The 25,369-nt window shown below is 41.6% G+C and overlaps 2 protein-coding genes across 4 annotated transcripts in view; one reads left to right on the forward strand and one right to left on the reverse strand.

The window, feature by feature from the left end:
* LOC139928124 (disintegrin and metalloproteinase domain-containing protein 10) overlaps window positions 1–18,385 on the reverse strand; it is a 36,910-nt gene extending 18,525 nt beyond the window's left edge. For all 3 annotated transcript variants that reach the window (XR_013505099.1, XM_071920513.2, XM_078285740.1), the window contains exons 1-8: window positions 18,191–18,385; window positions 16,231–16,378; window positions 15,835–15,953; window positions 15,261–15,416; window positions 5,825–5,910; window positions 4,611–4,733; window positions 1,466–1,558; window positions 771–939 (exon numbers count right to left, since the gene is read on the reverse strand). Coding sequence is in view for 2 of the 3 variants with exons in the window: in XM_071920513.2 (XP_071776614.2) it covers window positions 771–939; window positions 1,466–1,558; window positions 4,611–4,733; window positions 5,825–5,910; window positions 15,261–15,416; window positions 15,835–15,953; window positions 16,231–16,378; window positions 18,191–18,251 (955 nt within the window). In the remaining variant the exon portion in view is untranslated. The remainder of the gene's footprint in view (window positions 1–770; window positions 940–1,465; window positions 1,559–4,610; window positions 4,734–5,824; window positions 5,911–15,260; window positions 15,417–15,834; window positions 15,954–16,230; window positions 16,379–18,190) is intronic.
* hsh2d (hematopoietic SH2 domain containing) overlaps window positions 4,069–25,369 on the forward strand; it is a 75,903-nt gene continuing 54,602 nt past the window's right edge. The window contains exon 1 of the mRNA XM_071920508.2: window positions 4,069–4,073. The gene's annotated coding sequence lies outside the window, so the exon portion shown is untranslated. The remainder of the gene's footprint in view (window positions 4,074–25,369) is intronic.

Consider the following 25,369-nt stretch of genomic DNA (forward strand, 5'->3'; position numbering starts at 1 on the left):
TTCTTCCATTTCTTTCCTTATAAGGTTTTTCTTGGGAGTTTTTCCTCGTCTTCATTGAGGGTCTAAGGTTGGTGGTGCCGGGTTAGGCAAGGCTATTTAGGCTAGGTAGGCTTGTCTTTCCAACATGCTACTTAGTGTCTTGTGCTTTGTTTTGTTTCCTTGTGTTTTATTTTGGTGCATACTGTATTACGTCATTATGTTTTGTGATTGACTGTTGATTAGTTAGATCTAGGTAGGCTTGTTCTCTATAAAGTCCTTTCAGACATGCTGTGTGATGAAGGACTATATAAATAAACTTGACTTGACTAGACAGTGTTAACTTTGTATTGTTACCAGGCATAAAGTAAGACTAGTAGCACTGGATGTTTATTTGAATGGGATAGTGTGTTTGTTTCCATGTTGTCAGTGTTGTTGGGATGGCGATGTTGTTATGAAATCCTGTTACACTGCAAAGGTGTCTTTGTTTGGCGAGTGTGAACTAGGTCACATACCGCATAATCATGTGGTCATGATGTTGTAAGTTTGAATATTGACTTGCTGTTTTATGTCATCCTCCCGTTTTTTCCTATTAAGAGTTCTAGTTTTCTCGTCACTTTCTGTATAATGAGGGAAACATTCAAATGAACTTTAAAAAATGTATTTGTGTTTATTTTTGTATGTGTGTGTGCATCCATGCAAGTGTGCGTGTGTGGTGTGCGAGCATGTATGTGGCTTTTTGCATGCGTGTATGCATTTTTGATCAGATTTTTGATGTTTTGAATGCAGCTCACCAGCCTTGCCCTCCCAGGCGAGCCCCAGCACTCCGCTGTAGTCTCTGTTAGTGAGCAGGTAGGACAGACAGTAGTTGCCCCAGTTGCTCTCTGAGAACAGACTCAGCAGCTTCTCTGGCCCGATGAACGGACGCTGCAGAGGGTCCGTCTTATCCTCTTCAGTGATCACCTGGAGAGAGAAGGTGAGACAGACAGAGACAGACAGACTGTGACCTGCTGAGTCAAATATCTAAACAGACCTCCCTATCTCTGAGCTCATCATACCAGACCAGAATTACAAACTCTTCCCAAGCGGTGAGAAAGCTTGCACATGTATTGTATTTCAATCATTTAAAGTAATTTTGGGACTGAGAGTCTGTCTCGGTGTGATTCTCACTGGCATGACATGTCTGTTCTGAGAAATACATTTCCACAGAAGACATATAGGCACCACCTGAGACCGGTGCATTATCCCCATTATCTCCATTATAGGCTCTCTACAGAAACTTCCATAGGGCCTTTTCCGTTCTATTCAGTCTAACGAGAAGAAAAGCGAAAGAAGTCAAGGCGGTTTGTGAATCGTGAATTGAATATATCATGTTCAAGCTAGGATTACTAGTTGTATGGAGTTATCAGCGGCCTACATCTGAAGTAGTTAACTCTAGCTAAGCTTTGGGACAATCTGATCGTTGTTTAGAGTGGCAGGGGGATCTTACACTGAGGGATTTGACTTTGAAGTTGATCAGCTTGATTCCATCAAAGTCCACCTTGTCGTAGATGTCGTTCACGGCTCGCATGTAAGAAGCAACCTGAGAGAGAAACACATTTATCATTTATTTTAACAGACAACAGCCTGATTACATTGTCAACAACAACCTGTTAGGCATTTTGGTTCTGATAATCAGGTGCTAGGTGGGTGAGGTTGGCAACATAGGACAATATCATAAGTGGCAGAAAGTTTTGATAATCACAAGAAAGTATTTGGCAGTTAATTTAGTATTTTTCCTGTGATTGACAACTTTCTTGACTCTGTCTGAACTGCCCTGATGTGATAAACCCCACCCACCTGCTGCCCCAAGCAGATTAAAAAAAAGGGCTACACATTATTTGCAAACACGCTTTGACCTAGGTCTGATCATAATTCTGCCAAGTCAGTTAATCTGTAAAGTTAGGCAATCTGCGCGGTGTTTTCAGTGTGGGTGGCACAGGCAGTCACACTTTCCACCTTGCACGTGCAAACCAGTCACATGTGAAGCTCTGAGTCTATAGAATCATTTTCTACAGCAGGAGGCAGGAGGTGCTCATATAGCCTGCTGGGACTTTCCATAGCGGTAAATATTGACACCTCAGAGGCCAGAGACAGAGGCGCTCACTCGTGTCCAGTAAAAGCAGGTCACCGGTGATTGACACCAGCATTTTGTCTATTTACACTCAAAGATCACATCGCCGAATCACTTAAAATTGCTCGACCGGCGCAACAAAGAGCTGGCACACGACCAGGGAAAACATAAGTGTATCTGTTTCGGGTGGAAAGAATGTGAGTAGAGAGTGGTGGATGAGGAGAGGGATAGCAAGAGGAAGGCCAGGGTAAATAATAAGGCGTCCATAAATAAAAAAGAATAAAAAAAAACATCTGAGGACAGACTGACTTAGTGATTGACTGACCTCGCTTTCACCACAAAGAAAAATCTTTAATTAAACCATTTCAGATCAAAGAGGATAAAAGAGGAAAAACACAAAAGATATGGCAAGTGCTTCCTTTAGAGACAAATTGAACCTGGATCAGATGCTGTGACTAAAGCCCACATGAATGTAAATGAATTAAATAAGATTAAACAAGATTAAAGATCTGTGCTCTTATCAATTTCCAATCACATACGGAATGCAATAACAAGTACTGTTTATTGGTTCTAATTTAGATACATTCTCTCTATTAACTTGCAAAAGCAATCATTGATGTTATGTCACTGGATTCCCATATCAGTATGTGGCTAAACTCAATATCTGGCTAGCACATCTAATGTGACCTCTGACCCCAATGGCAAAAGCATTGTTCAGTTTGGGTAAGTTTCAACACAGACAGACACCTAAATCACTGCCATGTTGCTTATTGCACTGAGGCAATAGAGGCACGCCAGCAGGCAGTCAGCTTTTAACCCAGTATGTCGGTCACACTTGAGTTCACCGCAGGTCAGCTGACATACAGTAGGAGCTATAGAAAACATAAACAGTTGAAACCAGACATGCATGGTTTTTGATCAACTTTGAATCTGTGAAGTCTGTTCTGTGGCCCCATTTAATTGAAAGAGTGGATTATGTGTCTTTTCTGAAAAGTGATCATGTGGATTTTCTCACATAAGCCCCTCCACAGTGGAGCTCAGAGGCAGCGCCAGTAATTTTGCTGTTCTAATAAGGTCAAAGGTCAAGGCCAGGGGACAGAAGGTTAAACATGTTTGCCATTTTAAATTTAATAAGCCAGTCCAGAGAGGTGACTTAATCTTCAAATCAAGTTGTATCATTGAGACCATGTAGGTTTTATGAAAGGCCTCCATGTTACTACAACCCCTGTAATAGACCTTGGCCTGGCAGCGGTAGTGGTGTTGCTACATACTGATGGCTGGAACAGGCTGTTGGGTCCAGTTTAGGAGCGCAGGAGCAGCCAACAACACTGGAGCTGACTGGCTGCTGGTCTGGCAGCAGCCCTCACACCTGGCTCGGAGCGCCTGGTACCCGTACGCCACTATGTGCTCCGAGAGAGACGAGATCCGTGGCACCTTTCTCTAATCCTGCCATGCGCGATGCCATGACAGCTGTGTGCGTCTTTGGAGGGCTTGGCAGTTGGCCCCGAGGCTTTATTCAGCCCAGTAGCAGCAACAGCTTGCCCCTTTTATTAGAACTGTTGCGTGTATCAATAGTAATTAATGCACTGCCTCAAAACAAATTGTTTCCCCTTGGAGAGACATTCAGCGCTGGATATCAAAGGGGAAACATAATTTTTTTTTTTTTTAAATTGCTTAATCGAGTCATATGAACAAAAGACTCGTTCTGACTCACAAAAAGCACTGCCTTAATAAGATAACATCCAAATCACAGGGAAATTTGATAACAGATCAAAATGATATCACTAATCACAAACCATGTCAGTTCATCAGTATAATAAACAGGCAAATAATTAACCAATCTGACAAAGTGAATGAGAATTACTCCTAACATCCTGTGAACTTCGCTCTACCCAGGTGTACACTTTCTGTACCCAGAATCCAGGACACCGTATTCATGGACAGGTTTGTAAATAAAGCACGCAGGGCCGAGCCAGGCAAGGAAGTCCTGCCTTGTTTTGATGCTTCGGTATTACATAATGGTCCTGGATGTACCATTATGCCAGAAAGGTGTTCCAACGTACGCGGTGGGTCTTGTGGGGACACGATGGGTCTTGTGAGGACACGATGGGTCTTGAAACATGGGGCAGCTCAGATACAACAGCAACCAAGTCTGACACCACCAAAGTGGCACCTAAATGGTTGGAGGACAGCAAGGAGGTACGTACAGGTTCTGTCCTCTTCTATCTATACTGGAAAATAGCCAGAACTCTTGAAAACTGAGTGAGCTACGTCTTTATTCAGCAGTCACAATGAATATGTTTTAGCTAAAACGGGTATGATCACCATTCAAGTTTTTGAGCCTTTTGTACTTCACTCTATTTTTCTATCATCCCTTCTCTATAATTAGGCATCAATTCCAAGACTTAACATGAAATTATGGGTTTAACAAATTGGGTGTGTCACATATAAAGTATCAGATCTGATCAAAATGTAATCCCAACGTATTGTACATTAAAGACAATACATTTGGGACACTCACCTGAGCCACAACAGCCTCTACAGTCCTGAATTTCCTGTAGTACAGGTGGTCAGCGTGGAGGTGGAGTAGGCAGCTGGTCTTTGATTCATCGATTGTTCTCCTGGAGCGGCTCACTGGTGCCTCCTGTGGATGAAGACACATTGATACCAACAAGGGAGAACATGAATGAATGAGTGAATTAAACGTTTTTCAAGATTATAGTCTACAGTAGAGATAATCAGATGATAGAGGATATGCTGCATAGGTGATGACAACCACAATGTTGTGTTTACCCAGACTGCACCTCAGCCCTTGAACCTCTTCTCAGAATTATTACATAATTTGTCTTTATTTGGCAGCTGTAAACTCACATAGCCCTCCTGATACGTCCAATTAAGGACTGACATCCGATCAAAACATGACGTCAGGGAAATCTGGAGCTGGTTATAGCTCATATCAGAAAGCACTTAATATCAACAATAACATTTCGGCGTGTCACAAGGTGCATGGACATGTTTCCAAGTGGGAAAGAGGATGTGTGAGCGGCGGTGGAGACAAAACTTGGGACACTCCACTGGGAACAACATCTGTTTGAAGCATTTCGTGACCTAAGAGGTGACCGAAGACTGGAAATGATCTTAAGTGGCAGGTATGTTGTTAAACATGGAGCTACACGACTGCCCCGGCACCCATTGTTGACAAGGGACGCTGGGACCGCCACCCAATCAGCCGCAGTTTAACAATAGATTGAGTATACATAGGATAGATAGCTATGCAGATCTGGCAGACATCTATACCAGCTGTTTATTTACTTTTTACAGTGCAGCCAAGTCCCGGTCGTCTGGCTGATTCTGACCTGCGATAGCTACTGTAGGCTAACTGTATTTTAGGCCGAGAGTGCGAACTGTTATAAAGGTTATAAAGAAACAGCTCACTTTCAGCTTTCTTGTCACCATTCATCTTACACACCTTTTTATGACAGTTTCTGTTAATAACATCCTGGTTGGAATTATGACCTGCAATTTATTCTTCATGACTCACCGGGCTAAATATAACACAAATGAGTGCACTCATAAATAAGGACAGATATAGGAGTTTGGAGCTAATTGGCTGTAAATGGTATTGCAGAGGAGGAAACTTTGAGAGAGAAGGGAAGGACAGAAAGTAGGGCAGTGTGTGTGTACATGTGTGTGTGTGTGGGTGTATTCAGTGAGATGATGTCTGGCATGTCCTACCTCATTGGGTCTGAGGCTTTGGGCGAGGAGATGTAAGTGTCCTGCACCGCAGAATCCATCAGGGACGGTTCCCATGGACGGCAGAACTGCACAGAAACAAACACAGACACTTAGAGACACACACAGTATAAATAATATAGATGAAGATATGGCAATATAGATGTATAGATGTATTACTGGGCATACAAAACTCTTCTATCTCCTCTCCTCTCCTCTTCTCTCCTCTATCTCCTTTTATCTTCTCTCTTTCTTTCACTCATACATACACAAAGACACACACACACACACACACACACGCTGCCAACATGCTATACACACCCCCAAATACACACACTTACATGCACACACACGAAAACACAAAAACATTCGTAATTTAGCACTTAAATGTGTTCATTTAATTAGGAAACTGGTTAAGTCATTATGATTCATCTGAATATGCGTGTTGAGTGTCCTAAATCTGTCTGAAATAAAACACAGTGTTCACTGAACAAAGATCAAACACAAAGCCTCGGTTCAACACACTACTGTCTGTGTGTTGGCAAAAACAAGACATTGTGTAAGGTAAGCTCACAAATAAACACACTGCTACACTCACACACACACACCCACACACAAACAAACAAACCCACGCACACAACAAATCATTTCACAAAACAGTCCCTACGCCTGTCCATGCAGCCACCGACACACACATCACACACACACACACACACACACACACACACTCCGTCCAATACTGTAGGTCAACCTCTTAATGTGGGCCAGGGCCGCAGGCTGGACATTGGAAAGTTACTCATTTGTTTATATTGGAATGATTATGTGGCCTGCATGCGTTGTGTGTGCTTAGCGTTTGGTAAAATGCCCGGAAATCTTGGAAGCTGGATCTCCTATCTGACTGAACTTTAAAATCTGTTTGTGTAACACATATTGTAACCCATGGAGGGGATTTGATGAGGTGATTATGAGCTGCATTGAAATTTTTCAATTTTTGAGCTCTGTTTTCTTATTCTAGTGTTTCCAGATGAGGATTTCAAGGTCAAGTAGACATGGAAAAATCCCAAAGTCTGAAGTTAAGTGAAGACACCAAGCCTTGTGACGTCTGTGGTTTACTCAAAAGGTGCACAGGGTAACAATTATTACTTTATGACCCTAGTGATAGAGAACATCACACCACTATTACAGTTTGTTTCCTGGAGGCCAAGTTCACTTTTGTGTGATTCTAGCGAAACATGTCCATGTTACAGTATCTATTGGACACCTAGCACCTCATACTGAGTGATCTCTTTCAGTGTCACAGGCAGTCTAGCTAACCCAAACATCTTCAACTGGGCCAAATCAACTCCTCTACTTATCAGGAAGCGACATTTCCCAGTAGCCTATGTCAGGTTGTGGCATTGAAGCTGATCTCAGGAAACCTATATAAGAGTGAATCCAACATTTTTCCAACTTTCTCGCTCTAGTGTCTCTGGTTTCACTAAACTTCTGAGACAAGCTGACACATTTACATTGCGCTTTCATTTTAGCCGTTTATCCAGGGCATTATATCCACAGCAACTTACTACAATAAGTGCAACAGCAGAAATCAGCCTAAACACCTCGATCACCAACGCTTCAAGATCTTTAAGATATGGACAGAACAGCGCTCATATTCTCGGAAAGCTTTATAAATAGCGGCCCACATTTGTAAATCGCCACAGTGGATCTTGAGTGGGAGCCATGGGGCACCCTGTGGAAAATGGTGTGATAACTACTGGTTTGATTTCCTTGAAGCAACATCTCTATCTGTGATTTGCAACACCTCTGAGACGGCTGCCTCTTTCAGTTTGATGGAATAATGGCGTAATCACAGCCATGGGAGGCATTGCATTTGCACAAATTGGCCCACATGTTGCACTGGCAAATCCTCCGAATTCCATAAAAAGGCTAAGAGCAAACAGGACCGCATATTGCAACAGAGTATATTTGGTTCATGGGTGAGGTTTGTGGGGAATATGCATGCAAATATGGAATAAAAAATGTGAGCAAATATGAGGTTAAAGAAAACTTTGCAGGTAAATATTGGATGATGTGAACACTCAATTCTGAGTAGACACATTACAAAAGTAAATAAAATATTGGCTAAATTTACTGAGATGTACAACATTAATCACTGGCATATGTCACTGCAAATATTTGCATCAGCACATATTCAGGGCTGGATGAACAACTATATTATTACACTAGACCAGCACTCTTGACTGATTCCATTAATAACTGATTATTAATATCTATTTGAAAAAAGGTTTCCTCACAATACAAATGACAAGAACTTCTTATTATAGGCTCTTTTCACATCGTCATGGTAACAGCTAAACCGGTGCATTACAACTTCCTGTGGCAAGTTTCTTTTTGCGACTTATTGACAAACCAATCCAACAAAAACAACAAAATTGTAATGGTTACTAGCACTAGATACATAATGTAACAAATTAAAAATTTTGGGCAGGCTGTGGAGCAATTTAGTGAAGGCCATAGCTGGCAACAGAAAGTTGTAATGCACCGGCAGAAGCATTGAGAAACAGAACATGAAAAGGGCCTATTGTGAGTGTATTTTTGAGACAATACTGTACACTGCTGTATTATTATTATTTGTAAATCGTGTACAATAATAACACATCCCTCTGGCAAAAGCAAAAGGTTTTAGAGGGATTATTCAACAACCCCATGGTTATAGCTGAGATTAGTGTAGAGAAAACTGACTGTTGCCAAGTATATAAATCCAGACAAAAATTGGCATTGAATTCCACAACTTACAGTAGAGTCATATGGCGTAATAATCACTTTCACATGTCATCTGCAGACGGTAATAAGAGAGCGATAGTATTTTGACCATTAATTGGTGACCCATAACAACTTCAAGGGGTAATGGCCAGTTTGTGTGTGTGCGTGTGTGTGTGTGTGTGTGTGTGTGTGTGTGTAAACTAGCCTGCCCTCAACACAACTTCTCACTGGGTGAAACATACAGTGAGAGAGACACTCAGCACATGATTGGATCACACCATCCTACTAAAGTACTACGGCCAATCAGAACAGCAGCTGCAGCTTCATTCTATACATGGTATGGGTGGGGGGGGGGTAGGGTGGGGGGTGGAGGTGGATGTTGGGGGCTAAATGCCGGGCGTTAACCCATTGACAGAATTATTTCCAGACGTCTCTCTCTCTCTCTCTCTCTCTCTCTCTCTCTCTGTCTGTCTCTCTTGCTTTCTTTCTCTTTCTGAAGCCATAACTTGGACTCTTTCTAAACTAAACTTTGCGTGCAAGAACACACTAATTTTAAGGCAAATGAAGGAGACAAATGTTTCTGAGCTGTGTAGCCAAACTTGCTAACAAAGGCAATTTTTTCTAATCAGAAATCAGTTTTTTATCAGTCTTTCGCCAACTTAAACAGCAAAGCAAATGTCTGTCTGAATCTGGTCAGAGTGATTTCAATCATGCACATACCTGAAAGAGCTCCTAAACTATTAGAAACCACTGAACTATTGGTTTGGACCTCTAAATCTGGAAGAGGAACATAAAAATAAGATTTTTCCAGAATGAAAAATCAGTGTCATACTTCAGCCAAGACCCCAGCAATCATCAGAAACCATTTCCAGGGTTCAGTGTAATGTAGAAAACCGGTGCCAGTGCCCCGCTCCTAATCAAAATCTCATTCCAGCATAACACTTATATAACACTTACAGCCGAGCATCCTGCCCGCTGCACACTGAGACATTACGTTTACATTACAGCAGGACGGGGTTTAGTGTCTTGCTCAAGGACACTTCAGCAGGAGACATGGCTGCTGCTGGGATCGAACCTCTGACCTATACCGGTTACAAGATGGTCTTTCTAAGCACAAGGCCCCGTAATGCTTGCAGATAGGGCTGCAGCTATCGATTATTTTAGTAATCGAGTATTCTACCGATTATTCCATCGATTAATCGAGTAATCGGATAAGAAATACTTTTGCTTTATTAAAGAGCAATAGTAAATATACAAAAGAGAAAAGCTGTCCGCACGAAGCTGTCCATACGACACTGTGATTTACTGAAAACGAGGTGAAATAATAATTATTATTGATATTTATTACTAGGCCTAAATATCATACAAGTTCATAAGACTGGCTAATGTACATTTATTTGCTATGTTGAAGGGTTGCCCTACACCTGCTGACCCTACTCACTGCAATCAAACTAAACTGAATATACCTGCTGTATTGGACTGGTGCATTTTAGGCTCCAATTGCTACTTACACCACCTGATATTTTGCTTTCTGGGGTATTTTATGCATCACTGTGAGGGGAGTAGGTGTGTGTGTGTGTGTGTGTGTGTGTGTGTGTGTATGTGTGTGTGACTATCATAATAATAACATGAATGAAGCTCAGGCTTTCACAAATTGACTGCAGCATTTTATTTTCTGTGGTTATTTTCTTGAGCAAAACTTAGCTAACTTAGGGACATCATAACTAGCCACCATATTGATTTACGTTCTTAACTAGCCATTACATATAGCCATAATTAACGTGCATTCTTTACTAGCCTTCATCTCATCCCGTTTTAATATTAAGTGCTGACTCCGCCCACCCGGCCAGTTTCGGCGTACGCCGGTAGCAATTACAAGTGGACCCTATCCTACAGTCCCTGCTCTCAGCGGAGGGAGGGAGCTACGCTGTGTGGGAAGCGCTGTAACCGTCAGACCTCTCTGGATTAGACAAGCAAGTAGAGAAAACCGGCATCAGCCGAACCAATTTATTGCCAAATGCTTTGGGATTCAACACATTAACATTGCTTCCCATGGTCAGAAAAAGTCGGCAGATTTTGTCGCTTTTGAGAAATAAAGTCGCCAGGGGGGTCTGAAAAGTCGCTAAGTCTAGCGACAAAGTCGCCAAGTTGGCAACACTGGATCCGAAACTTTGGACACTTTCTGTCGTTTTCTCTGGCCTGTCTCTTCTCTTCGCCCCTCGCTATTTTCTCTCTCTTTCTCCAGCGCGTTGTGCAACAGTAATAATCATCCGTGCGAAACACTGAGTGTGTATATAGTTATATGGATTAAACGAAGCTTCGATGCAAAGAATTTGCATCAATGATTTTTAGTAATCGAGTTACTCGAGTTTCTCGAGGAATCGTTTCAGCCCTACTTGCAGACATCATGATTCGCAGGCTTGGTGGGAGTTTTTATGCCTCAGCCAGGCCAAACAACCCATCCTCCCTATTTACACTATTTATGAGATTTTTATGTAAAGTTTGACAGCTAATATGTTGATCTCAAACTTGGGTCCGGTCCATTTGGCCTGGGGAACTGAAGCTGCTTCCTAGTTTGCATTGAACTGTATCACTATTTTCCAGGAAGGATGACTTTGCCCTTTTGCAGCCCCCATACTCTTATGCAAATAAAAGATTTCCTTTATGTGAAGGTCAAAAAGCGTCCTAACCCACTTGTGTATTTACCAGAATGCCACAAGTCCAGACCGGCACAGGCTACAAATCTCCCAGCTGTCTCTTTCGGATCAGTGCAAAAGACTGATAGTCTTCAGGGATTGCCGTAAGACCAAGAGTTCAGCCAGCCTCCCATAGGAACATTTCTTAACCAGCGTTCTCCGAAATCCTCCACAGAGGATATGATGTGATTTGGTAAGAAATCTCATGTAGAAATAAGGGCTTGAAGCATCATTTACACGCTCGCTTGACAGAACATGTGACAGACTTGTTGGAGTGTGGAATCTAAATAACGGCTCCGGCGAATATTTCCAGCGGACATACTGTAAAAACATTAAACAATAATACAAGGGATCACAACATGCGGATGCCTTCCCAAAGGCTCTCAAGCTGAACAAAAGTCAACGACACTGAAGCTGCTTCCTGACTATAAAATCACCTGCATCACATTCATTTTAAAAGGGCAATTACTAATCTCTAACCCAGGAGTTAAATATTAAGAGATATCATGTCACGATTATGCATATATTTAATAAACAATAAAACAACATGGTGAGTGGCGGGACGTGTGTGTGTGTGCATGTGTGTGTGTGTGTGTGTGTATGTGTGTGTGTGTTATTCTGTGTGTGATCTGTGTGGGCTATTCTGATATAATGAGCAGGAAGGAGTGCCAACATAGGTAAGTGGTAAAAGCTCCAGGAAACTTGAAATGCTCGATAGTTACCTATCATTCATCGCATGGCGTGACACTTCAAAGGAGAGGTCACGTGAACTGGGGGTAACTGCAGGGCAGATGCACACACACACACACACACATGCACACACACACACACACAGACACTCCTTGCTCTGGAATTGTTTAACTTGAAGGTCTGCCTCTCCTCTTTCAGCGCCGCGCAGCAGGAGGATCTGACCGAGTTGACCTAGACCTAGTCATTCTTTTCAGTGCTTCTTACACACACACACACACACACACACACACACACACACACACACACACACACACACACACACGCACACATACACTATGAGCCATGCAGTCTAGTGTACAGTCTACAGTCTGCATTATGCCTTAGTGTGGAATGCAGCATAATCCTCTGACCTGGACAGCTATGTGTTTTGTCTACAAAACACACTCTCTACATAGAAGTACTGTAATGCATACAGATAAAACCATTTCAAATCAATTCAAAGTGAGTTAAAATGGGTGATCTGTAACACTGAGACAGATTAACAAGGAGCCTTGGAGCTTGTAGGCCTACTGTATGTAATCATTTTGATTTCCATGCAGGACAAATGTGGGCTGGATATGATCATAAATTATTGCTTGAGAAAATATTTCCCTCACTACACAACCTTTATATTCATGACTGATTGATGAAGTCCTAGAGAGAGGGAAACCTGTTCTGGCATGCTCCATGGTAAATAAACACACACTGTCTGTCTGGGTAAATGTATAAAAGGATACAGTACAATGAAATATTAGCAAAGGTGGAAGTAACAAATTGGTGATTTACAGAAGCCAGTGGTTTTATTTGTATTTAAGTAGCTTTTGACTTATTGTAAGCAGGCTATTGTACTTCAGTACATTTTAAATTTCATCCATTGTAGGCTCTCCATAAGCATTGCTGCATAAAAGAAACTGGCCAGTCGTAAACTGCATTTGCATCAATCCTGCATGTGGAGGTGACGTTAGCTAACTGTAACATTAAATGGTCAAATTCATCCATGATAGTGGCTTAGTTGACATAAGCCTAAAAACCATCCAGCTACACTTTTTTGCCTGGTTGTTGTCTAGCTAGTTAGCCTTGCTAGCGAGGAAGCGAGCTAGTAGCAAAACAAACGATCAATTAACATGACAGAATGCTCAATATAGTCCATACAAATGTGAAATATCAAATTCACATAAAGAGAGTAGCCTAAATAGGCTTCATCAAAGTTGATAAAACCTAACACATTCCTTAATTGTTAATTGTAAATTGTTGATTATTCATGATTTAGCCTACTTTGTTTATGCATTTCATTTTTTATTTTTTATTTTTTATATGTAAAAACTACAGAAAAAGTTTGAACTGTCCTCTCGTCTTTTCTACATTGCATAGGAAAGTTCAGGTAACAATGTCTTTTTTAAAAGCAACTGATTAACTTCTACTAATCTAGTAATTCTTTTGATTTTAATTGTATAGGTGAAACCACCAAGTTTTCACTGTAATCACCTGGTCAGTGTATGTCATGGCAGTAGACAAGGCAACAGTAAACATGTTGAATGAACAGCATAACGCCCCCCTTGGCCTAATTGGTATAATTTTGAAAATGCTGGAACACAATGGGGAGATCCATAATTCCTCCAAGTTTTCTCAAAATCAGTCAAAAGTGGACAAACAAATGAACGAATGAGCAAACGAACAAAGGACTGAATGAACGCATGGCGACTGTTTCATAGTCCCCCACCTCCCATCAGGTGCTGCTGATGTTTTTACAGTGTATTTGTTACAAAGGTCAACCTGGGTCCTGCCCTTTGTCCCAGATACGAGGGACTTCATCACATCCTCCATCCCAGGGGCCAGAATGTCCTAACTCAACCTCAGTCTCCCTCAGACCACAACCGCAGGAACTGACGGACACACAGGAACTGGACACATTATCTCAGCTTCACCTGTCCCAATTTAGCCTGTGTGGAACCACTGATTGTTTCGTAGAAATATCGTGCGCCAGATCTTTCCGAGTTTCCTGCAGTTATGCTGGCCCGTGAATGAAAGTACAGGATGTTGTCAATAGCAACGCCTCAAAAGTACAGTTTTGCTGCAGTTGTGAAAGGGGTGAAAGAGATGGGGAGAAAAGGCAGCCGGGGAGTCTGGGACTTCAGGACAAGCACAAGGGGGTCTTGGCATGATCTGCAGTATGGTTCAGTGTGTTTCCAGCTAAATTATTTCTTGGAAATCATAATACAGATGCACACACACACACAGGCATACAGACACACACTGAACAATATCACAGCTCTCAGTAATGATTGCCAGCTGGCAAAATCAAGAGACGGACATATTCAGAAGCCAACTAGACTGAATCTATCATCAGGACAGCTGTGTCCAAAACCTTCAACTTTTGAAATATTTCATTTTCCTCCTTACTCCTCTCCCTTTATGTTCTATAACCAGCTTATAAACACAATCAACCCATCCTCCTTCTCTCCTGTCCCTGTATATATATCATAGATCGCTTACAGCCACAGCCCTCCAATCCTTCTCTTCTTCCTCCTCCTCCTCTCTCTCCTTCATACCTTCCTCCTTACTTCAGCCCCCATCCCTCTTCCCTCCTCCTCTTCTTAAAGTCACACCATCTCAGTTTCATCTTTTCTTTGGCTGGTGCACAGGGTGGGTCCCATAGCTCCCTCCTGCCCCCCCTCGGAGCTCTAACTACATTTTAACTCTATCCGCTCTGACCAGGAGGTACGGGTACGGCTGGTTCATTGACTCCTAGTAACCTTAGTTCATACCAGCAGAGCCCGAGGCAGAAGATACTGTACAGATAGGAAAGAGAGCGAAGAGGAACAATAACAAGAAGAAAATTAATTTAGCTGCAGTGGTTTTGCCGGTCCGTTAGGTTGCCAAGAGGGCCATTAATCAAAACGGTGGAAGAGAACTAGTGAGGCATTTCTTATTGGACGGCGACACCGTCTCCAGATAGCCAGGCAGAGCAAATGAGGTTATGAGGCTTAACACGTCATTTGGACACTTCTTTTTGCAGATGCACAAATATAATCGTTTCCATATTTTTTTTTGGGTTGTTTTTTGGGACAGTTGGGAGGTTAGAAAAGGGAGAATAGGACCAGAAGATGATTGGTTCTTTTCTCTAGACCAGGTGGGAAAATCTGCTGAAAGTGAATGAATACTGCGCTCTCCTCCTTCAACAACTACCACAACTACAGAAGAAGACTCCTTTCGTGGAAACATAAAGGTGAAAGAAGTGAAGGAAGTCTTACCCATGTCATCCTCATGGTAGATTATGGAGTGATGATCTGTCCGGCTGCTGGTGTATCTATGGACCGGTTCTATGTGATAGGTCCCGTTGTCTGTATGGATGGAGCCTTCAAACTGACCCTGTATCACTGAGCCATGGCAGGCCGAACCATGTTCACCTGCAAGACCAGGTCAAGAGAGATAAAATGTCAGGGGGGAGAAGGGGAACAGAGATAACAGATAACTGAGAAATAGAAAGGAAGAGACAGACAGAATAAGAGATAAGATGCGATAAAAAAACTTGGAGATCAGAGGCAGTGGACAGACATCAGAGAGAGGGGGACAGAAAGAGAGATAGAAGAGGCAAGATATGAGATGAGAGAGAGACAAGGCAGTGAACTGATTCACATTCAATCCAATCAATTCAGGTTCTTCAAAATTCAAAAACCCAGAAATCTTTTGCCATGTCCAAACTATAAAGGATGAAGGATACCATTACCCTAGGTGAAAAATGGCTTCGATTTAAACTTTGATTTGAGTGAAATGCAAGTGAACTGTCCCGAACCCTGGTGGGCCGTATATCCTTGTCATACCCACCCTCTAGTGTTCCTGAAAATAAATGGGAGAGGTCAGCCGCAGTGGGACCGTTTTCACTGACCACACTGAAATTTTCGGAGAATCCTGCTGCACTTCGTCTCATGCGCAACCGGAATGTTCTGAAGAGGGGAAAGAAACACACACACACACACACACACACGCATACAAACAGCATACAGATGTGGTTAAAGCTTTGTAGTGTTGTGGACGGTATTTGTGTCTATCAACAACATGCAAATGCGGACTGAGAAATGAGTGACATTGGTTATTGGTTTAGGAACAAGAATAAAGAGCGCGTTCAATCACAAGAATACTGTGTATTTAACCAGAATGCTGTGTATTTTAATAACAGGGCTTTTTGAAGTGGCAGTCACAGTCGGAGAAACAGGAGGCCACCTGTGGAAAGCTGTGAAGTCCAGCTGCAGTGTGTGATCCTGAGGCTGAGTGTCTCTCCTGGCCCTCAGCTGCCTCCTGTGGAGATCCTCCCTGTCGTACGAGAGTCCCTCATAATGCCTAATATAGGGGCTGATGCCGCTCACAGCACCTGACAGTGGGGAGAGGATGGAAACAGTATGAGAACATATTTAGATTTAGGTCTTTACTGTTCAATTAAAGGAAAACAGTGACGTCAGATTTTAGATGCACAATTAAAGGATCAGTACATGAGTTTTTTACTTCACTATAGCACAAAATAACCGTAATATATCTGCAGGGGGTTGATGGGGTTGTTGAGCAATACTAATGAACTCAATGATTACTTGGATGCTGAGATTTCCAGCTCGCAATACTCACTTTATGGCACGCAGTCTGTTGTGGAACAAAAACTCCCCACCCACTCCCCATGCATTTTCAGCTGCTCGCAAGACATTTCAGCTGTGTTACAGGTGTGAGAACGAAACCTTTTAGCCTTCGTTCTCACACCAAAACAACAAACGACAAAGCAGTGTTATTATTAAGTGCTGTAATTTGCATCCTGATATATTACAGCTTCACTAGTTTCTGTTGGATCTCTGCTCAAATTTGCTGGTTACTCATCTCTATTGTGAAAATGTGACTTTACTGTTTGAGTCAGTTACAGGGGGACAGAGGAGGGGAAGCGCTGAGTCAGAGACTTGTGTAGGAGGATGTATCGATTTTGTTGCAATTCCCACTAGTCACTGATAGAGGTTAATAAAGGTTCGAGATTATTCCATGTAATTATCTGCATGATTCTTGTTTTTTTGTTTTATTTTGGTGACACCTTTGCTGATAAGCGGTTATTGCTTTGGTGTGTTGCAATGTAGGCACTAGCCCAACATACTGTAATAAAAAAGACTCAGTGTTGACTGTGGCTTGTTATATTTCTTCTATCCTCTTATATTTTTTCAAAAAATACCGCTTTTGTGGCTTCCATAAACATAAAATCCCTTCCTGTGCTGCAGATGACTTTTCCCAGGAAAGAGGGTTTCCCTCAAAGGAGTTTAGAACAGCAAATGTAAAAGCTTTCATCAGATTCAGATTTCAGAATTCATTTATTTAGCCTTTTACAGGAATTTGCCTGTAATTGCCTGTATTTGCATGTAAGCGCATTGAGTCGGACATTTACAGACATTTAGCAAAGATACCATTTAAGACATCAAAGAACAGACATAAACCACACAACATGAATGACAGTGTAACATTTCAACATACAGGTAAACTAGGTGCTGCAGCAGGTTTCATGACCTGGCTATAGGTTGAATCACTATTGCATGGCATCACTCGACGATAGAAAGTAGCAAAACAGACATTTATGTATATAAAAAAGTTACATACATGCCCCTTTAAAGTGTTATGGCCTCACTTTTTGCCTCACTTTTCTCATTCCAGGTAAAGCAGCAATAAGTGTGATTCACTCTTCCTCAGTGAATCACACTTACTTACACCTTTAGTAAATGGGTGTACCCCATTAATCACAACCAACTAAACCAAATGTACCGTCTGCATCACTAAGTCTTTGTATGGAGGCTACTGAGCTACGGAGCAGCATTCCAGTGCGGGTTGAGACTTGTCCTCTTCCGGCTGGCTAAAGGCTCCCAGCTGAGCCCAGAGGAGGCCGGCCCAACCGAATGACTCACACGTGAGTCCAAAAACTACGGATTCATACACACACATGCACATGCACGCATATACACACCTACGCAGATGAGCACACACACACACTCATGCACGCACAATCACAAATATGTACATGTGTCAGCATACATGTGCACACACTCACCAACAAACACACATACTCATTCAGTGTGCGGTGTGTGGAAAGCTCTCTCTCAGATACACACACACACACACACACACACACACACACACACATTTGCACATTCCAAAGCCACGCTACCTGTAATCCATTCGCGGCAGTCGACCAGCAACAGCAGCAGCCAGTAGTGTTGAACAGTCATGATCTCTTCATCGGTGTGCCTTTGTTTTCCTTTCGCAGTTTTCTCCTCTTTTGTTCACTCCTTTTCTCTCTTTTTCATGCCTTCTCTCCTTACTTCTCCCTCTCTCAGGCTCTTACCTGTGGTCTTCCCACGGTGGAATGTGACTAGTTAAGAAGTTCAAGCCAGAACTGAGCGTTGAAATACAGTTGAGAGGCATATTCAGACTTGTTTGCTATGAGTTATTTGTTCATTGAGTCGTAAAGGAGTGCTTTGGAATAGATTTGTAGGAGGATTAATTTGAAATAGAAAGAGTACAGTGGTAAAAGGTAATGACAGGGAGATCAACAGATTTATTGAGTGAGTATTTAAGTAGGAGTATAATTCAATGTCAAATAATATAATTAAAAGATCCAATGAAAAAGGTATTGACTCCCAATGCCTCAGTAGAAGCTTCTCAGTGGCCAACAGTTAAACACAGTGGTTGTGTCAAGGAGCTGTCAGGTGAAAATAAGTGTAACTATATAAATGTTGTAAAACATCAATCTATAAACTGCTTAAAACAAGCAAGGTATTGATGGAAAAGGCTCATATTCTCAGCAAACTGTTCATGAATATATATTATATTTGATTATGATGTCATTGATAATAAATGTCAAACCCTGAACTTTGATTCATTCCCCTCTGTAGTGGAGAACACCACCCACAGATCTGATTATAGACACTTGTACTCATATTGTGTGGGAGATAAAGCGACAATTCTCCCCAAAATTGGAGAAGGAAGTAATTATTCATATGACAGATAATGTGTCAGAGCTATTTAGTGGGCTCTTTCAAACAAGGAGTGACAGTTTTAGACAATTTTGAGGAACAACAACATCTCAAGAGAAAATATCACACTACTTGACCTGGAAATGAGGTAAAGTGAGACAAAGGTTTCGCTTCCTAAAATAACAGCATGGGGAACAGAAGTTAAAGGAAGAGTACACCCAAAAAAAGAAAGAAAATCCTGTCATTATCTACTCACCCTCATGCCAGTTGATACACAGGTGAAGTTTGTTAGTCCATAAAACACACTGGGAGGTTGCCAGCACAACTCTAGCAGCCTTCTCCAGAACTACTGAAGTCAGTAGGGTCTGGTTCTTTAGAGCTCCAAAAATGGCAAAAAATAACCATAACATTTCTCCATACAGCTTGTGCAGCATAATCCAAGTCTTCTGAAGCCAAATGGTGATGAGTGAGTGGAAAAGACCGATATTTACATTATTATTTAACGCAAATCTTCACGACAGCCATTGTTTTTGAAAAACGGTCATGCTTGCACGCACCCAGACCCAGACCTACACATTATGGCATTAGTTGAATACAGTAGTCCAGAAAAAGTAACAACTTTACAACAATTTTCTGGATATTCAGAGTATTACAGTAAGTCATCACTTACAGTCACACTGTACGAGTGTGTTTTGATGTCTGTGTGGTTAAGGAGGCCCTGCTGTGTAGCATTAGGAATGGACAGCAGCTGAGAAATGTATTTCCTACAAAGCATTCTGTGATGCAGCAGTTCGCTGGCCCCAGACCCTTGTTTCACCATAACACACTCTTCATATGGTTCAGGTCAAGATACAGCAGAATGAAAGATGGAGCTGTGCTAACAGCAGCAGCACAACATGTTGTTGTACCCATGGGAGCCCAAAAACTGACTGGACTGGACCAAATCACTGCAGTATATCCGTTATCCAATAAAATCATCATAAACAACTCAAACAGCTGTCTCACTTGAATTGACGTGAGAGCATGCATCCTGCTAGCAAAGCTAAGATCAAAAGCTTCTGTAAAGATATAATTTCCAGTAGCATCTCACATATTAACAAGCACCAAACCAATTTATGTTGCTTGTAAATGTAGTCTAAATGAGTCGAGGCGTGCCTCAGTGCTTCTGCCAAGCCCGTTGTTTTCCAGAAGCCAGTGGCTGCTGCTGCCAGTTCAGGACGGTATACTGCTGCAAGACAATCATCTTGGAAACTTCAGAGACCAATAAATCACCCTGACTTTATGTGTACAGATAAAATAAAGGGTTCTACTCCAAAATGATATATATTTTATTACGAAAAACCATTACCAAAATCATTACCCCAAAGTTTATCATTCAGTCTCTCTTAAATATAGAGGATCCAGTAAAACTGTTCATTACAAGCATTTTAAAGGTAAAGGTACACAAAAGCATGGACATCCAAACTAATACTGCTGGATAAAAGTAAAATATTAAAAGGTGGAGTCTGCACACTAGAAATGGCTCCCATGGCCTTTATTGGTATTATTAGTATTTACGCTCAAAGCATTTTCAAGGTACCTGTAGATGTTTCATTTATTTTTTAAATGTTGGATATTGCAGTTTGGAGTTTATGAAACTCTTTGAATTTACCAAAACAAAATAGCGTTGTCAATGCAACCCACTGTGACTGAAGATGTCTGTGCAGAAATTAGTCTTGGTTTAGTACATTTTATCTGCAAACATGAAGTCAGTGTGCTCTGTCTGATTTCTTGGCCAGCCTCTGTAATGAAGTTTCTAAAACTGGTTCCTTGCACTCTGAGTGACTTGGTGGTACGAGGTGATTCAGGTCAGGCTTCCTGATGCGTATGGCCTGACTCTATCTCATGACGATGACATAACAGCCATCTATTACAGATCCTCCTCATGTCTTAGCTGGTTTACGTCCAGCGATATAAACTTAATAGATGTCACACTTGGACAGCTGCAGACAGGTTCTTGGCCTGGGACACTAGACCATACTACACTATTACTCCCACAGGTCAATGTTTTACTGCCTGGTTTAGTGCTCAACCTCCCCCCTCTCTTTAATCATCCACTGACCGCCTCCCCCCGAAACCTCCTGCTGCACACCGATTGGCTGGGAAGGGATCACCCGGATCGGTGCTGTGACATCACAGACGGAGGCACACCCACACGGACAGACACGTACAAACATGCATAGGGTCTCTCTCTCTCTCTCTCTCTCTCTCACACACACACACACACACACACACACACACACACACACACACACACACATACATACATTCCCATATGGAACTACTCTCCTTGCAACAGCACTCTAAATTAAAAGAAGTGCAACTTAACACCTTCATGGGTCCATCAGCGTGTCCCTGTAGAAACTCTGATTCAGTGCATAAGGCTTGCATGCATGTTTCCATCTCAAACTACAAATGCACAAAGAAAGAAATAGAAAATAAAAACATCTAAGTTACAAAGTTCATGTCCATCCCCTACACAAGAGATGGCAGAAGTTCACCATCTTAATAGATGTTGTGCTCCTGATTTGAATTAAGGACCTACGCATTGCCTCTATGATGCTTTTGCCAATGAACGGAGCCTCAGTTACAGGAAGTTTATACTATAGCAGCAAATATTTGTAACATGATGATGAGGGATGAAGTGGTAAACCCACCGAAAATAAGTTTATACACCTTTATTTGCACTATAGAGTTTACCTACCTCATTCATAGTATGAAACTTAGTAAGAAACCGGACAAGCAAGCTTGTCTTTATTGTGTCACACAACACACCACAACAATTGCATGCAGCGACCACACACACACACACACACATGCTGACGGTGGTTGGTGAAATTCAGTCTCTGCATTTGACCCACCCAAGGCATGTCCTTCCTCCAGGGGGCAGCCAGGAGCAGTGGGCAGCTTAGCTCAGCGCCCGGGGACCAACTTCAGTCTCGTCATCGTTGGTCAGGCGATGATCTTCTAAGCAGTATCATACTGATGTAAGTATATGAGGATATGGTTTTCTGAGGGAAAAAGCATAATTATTTTCTAGCATATTATGAATTTTGTTTATATTTGTGGTTGTTTGCCATATGATGATCATATCATAGTTTACCCACGTTTTTATTTAACACTACATCAGAGATTATGGTGATAGTCTGAGAAGTCCACATTTTAATGAATTAATCAAACAGCTAATTTTTCTACAAGGATTTTATAGTTCCAACAGCTAGTGTTTGAGGCAGTACAATCAGAAATGAAAACCATTTTGAATCACTAAAATAAAACAAAAGCTGAAAGGAAGCCAACAGCTCAAGACTTCACTTGCTTAGTCTCTCTGACAGAAGCTTCCAGAAAAGAAAAGGAGACAAGGTTCCTTTTGGATTGTTTTTTTTTTATCACCAGGAAGACCCTCGCCCCATTTTCAAAAATAGTTCTCCAGAGTGGACAACAACAACAAAACCTTTACACAGACCCCAACCACCTAATGAAGATCCTTCCTGGAACCTCTATTTTTGCTTTATTTACCTTTATTTTTCAGTGTGGAGAGGAGGTTACTCTGGGACATTGGCTTTAGACGGGGAGGGGACTGAAACACAGGCTTTCTTTCGTGGAATGCGACACGATCTTGGCATTTCATTTCATGGGTATACAAAGTTCTCAAAGTATTTGTGCCTCACTTCTGAATGGGCTTATTTAAAGGGCTACGCCACCAAAAACCCGGTCTCAGACAAAGCATTTGCAAGTGAAATCTCAAAAGCCCTGAGATCTTTGTAAAATGCTTGTACATCAGTTCCTATTATGTGAATGTTGAAGTCTTATATGTCTGCATGTTCTTTAGGAAATACAGGAAAATAAAAATGTAAGTCTTGTCTGGCCACACCGCTGTAACTGATGCTGTCAGTTCTGGGAACGCGTCCACATATAGATTCTCTGCTCTGCATTAAATATTCACATCCAACTCTCTTTTCTAGTCCTGGGGGGTATAATGTTTTTCACATGAGGTTTGCTAATTCAGACCAAATTTTTTTTTCATTGGGTTTTCTGGTTTCCTTTGAGGCTAACTCAAACCTACACTACACATGACATCCAATCTGACCCTACAAACGTGTGGTATTTAGTGCCAGACAAAGGATCTTGGGATAATTAGTGAGACTGTAAGGCCTTAGCAGGATTTGCTGGGTTCATAGGCTATGGGAATTATCAAATCACATCAATCTACTGACATAGCCAACTGTTAACCCCTTCGAAGACCTGACCCACTTCACAAAGAGCTGTGGACTTCCCTTTCTTCATGCCTGGGCACTGCACAATGTCCAGCCTGTGTCACGCTCCATAATGAGTGTATTGTATTCAAGACGCTGACATAGATCCGCACCGGGACGATAGGCAAACCACCATCCATCACTGTCTGCTTAACGGATATGAATCTAAGATGAGTTTATCTGATGCCTTCGTCTCGTCTGAGATAGCTCAGACTAATTAACTAAAGACTAATTGTATGTTTTTCTATCATGCTAATCCATATGTCCCACTTATGGAAACCTTTATCAGAATCAGTCAAAAGTTGGTCAATGTGCTGAACTATACAGAACATGTGGTGTACAATAATCACAAAAAGTAAATTGTTATCATTTTTTAACATTGCTCCACATTATAATTCCAGAAATATCAAATAATGGTTTATTTGGCTCAAATTTGTGAGGAAAATATTGAGTAGAATCTTGAAATTCTGTAATCACCTATGTATTTTGATGTGATTATGTGCTTTAGAGCGTCTTATATGATGCATCGTACAACACTGAAGTCCATAAGTAGCCCATAGCGTCTATGCTCAGCTTTGTTATCGTAAACTATTCAGAGATGCTTCAAACGAACAGCTGGGTGAGAAGGAGAAAAGTCTTATCTTATCAGTGTTCTTTGCAAATAATTACATTATCTGTTTTACTCACTAAATGTTCTCAAATATAAGGCTGAAAGTAGGGGACAGGGAATCCTTGTTGCATCTAACAGAAAATATTTAGATTTTTTTTTTTTTAGGGAGATTTATCATCCATGCTACAGTAGGCTTCACACAAGTTCAGGCCAGGAGATGACAGCAGGCGAACTGATGCCTCTGAGCTCTGTTGCCCAAAGTCAATCCATTTGCAGTGCAATGCCTCCCTCTATAGAAAACTATTGAAAACAAACCGAATGACCATTATTGCTCTATGGAGTTGCTTATTCATAATGTACACAGTTGTCTTTTTTCTCTCTGTCTTTCACACATTTCTGCTGAACACATTCTAATGCTGAAATCGTCTTTGTTGCATTATGTTTAAAAACCCTCATTTTGCCACATTGTTATTTATAGTATATTTTTCTTACATTATACTTTTCCTAGACCGAGAAGGCCGAGCTCACACCCCTACCTTGTATCGCCGTTTCAGAGTTTGTGTTCATTTCACGTATTTGTTTGAGATCATGTTGAAATCTTGCTCCTTGCCATCTTGGGCCCAAGGCCGTGACGATAGCAGCAACCCAAAACAACAGGTCAGACGAGGTCTTCAGGACCAGCAGTTTACAGAACAGCTGCCGGCTATCAGTGAAGACTGGAACTGTCTCTGCCCTTCGACCTTACATCAGGAAAAAACTGCATTTGATATGGCTGTGAAGGGAAAACAAAATACCTGTACCAAATAAATCAAACAACCTTGTCCCATTTGGGATTGTAGTGCAGTGTGTGTGTTGTTCAAATGTTTGATTTTACGTTACACTTTGAAAAAGAGAAAACATGACCTTGTGTCCGCCCACAGACTGTTCTACTTTCTGTACTTTCAGAGTAATTGAGGAATTCTATGTTCCTACATACAAATACACAGAATTTCCATGTTATATGATGTTTCTACTTTTGAAAAAACATATATCTTCAAGTCTATATAACTACTATATTGTAGGAAGCTGACAGCACCCAGTTCTACCTTTCAGTTAGAAGTTACTCCCTGTCAAAGATGCTGTTTGTTGGGAAAAGTCCTTTCATGCATTCTTCATGTGTTAGTGGAATTCACCATGAAGCCTAACCAATCAGAGTCTCATTTTGCTTGCTCAGCGGTACTTCCCATGTTTGCTATGTTATCAGTTTTGCTTTACACACAAAACAGTTACCATAAATGTACACATCCTGTCTACTGGAGCCAAGGTGGGATCTTGTTCCTTCACCTGTATGAACAGCTTGGCACAGAGGGAATGGACTGCAGGTACCGCTCATCACCTACATTGGGTTAATAACCATTCAAACAGCTAACAACTTAGCTTGCCGTTATGCATTAATATGTCCGCGTGAATAACCTATTTAACACGAAAGG

Source organism: Centroberyx gerrardi, chromosome 9 (assembly GCF_048128805.1).
Source record: "Centroberyx gerrardi isolate f3 chromosome 9, fCenGer3.hap1.cur.20231027, whole genome shotgun sequence".
NCBI classification, from domain to species: Eukaryota; Metazoa; Chordata; class Actinopteri; order Beryciformes; family Berycidae; genus Centroberyx; species Centroberyx gerrardi.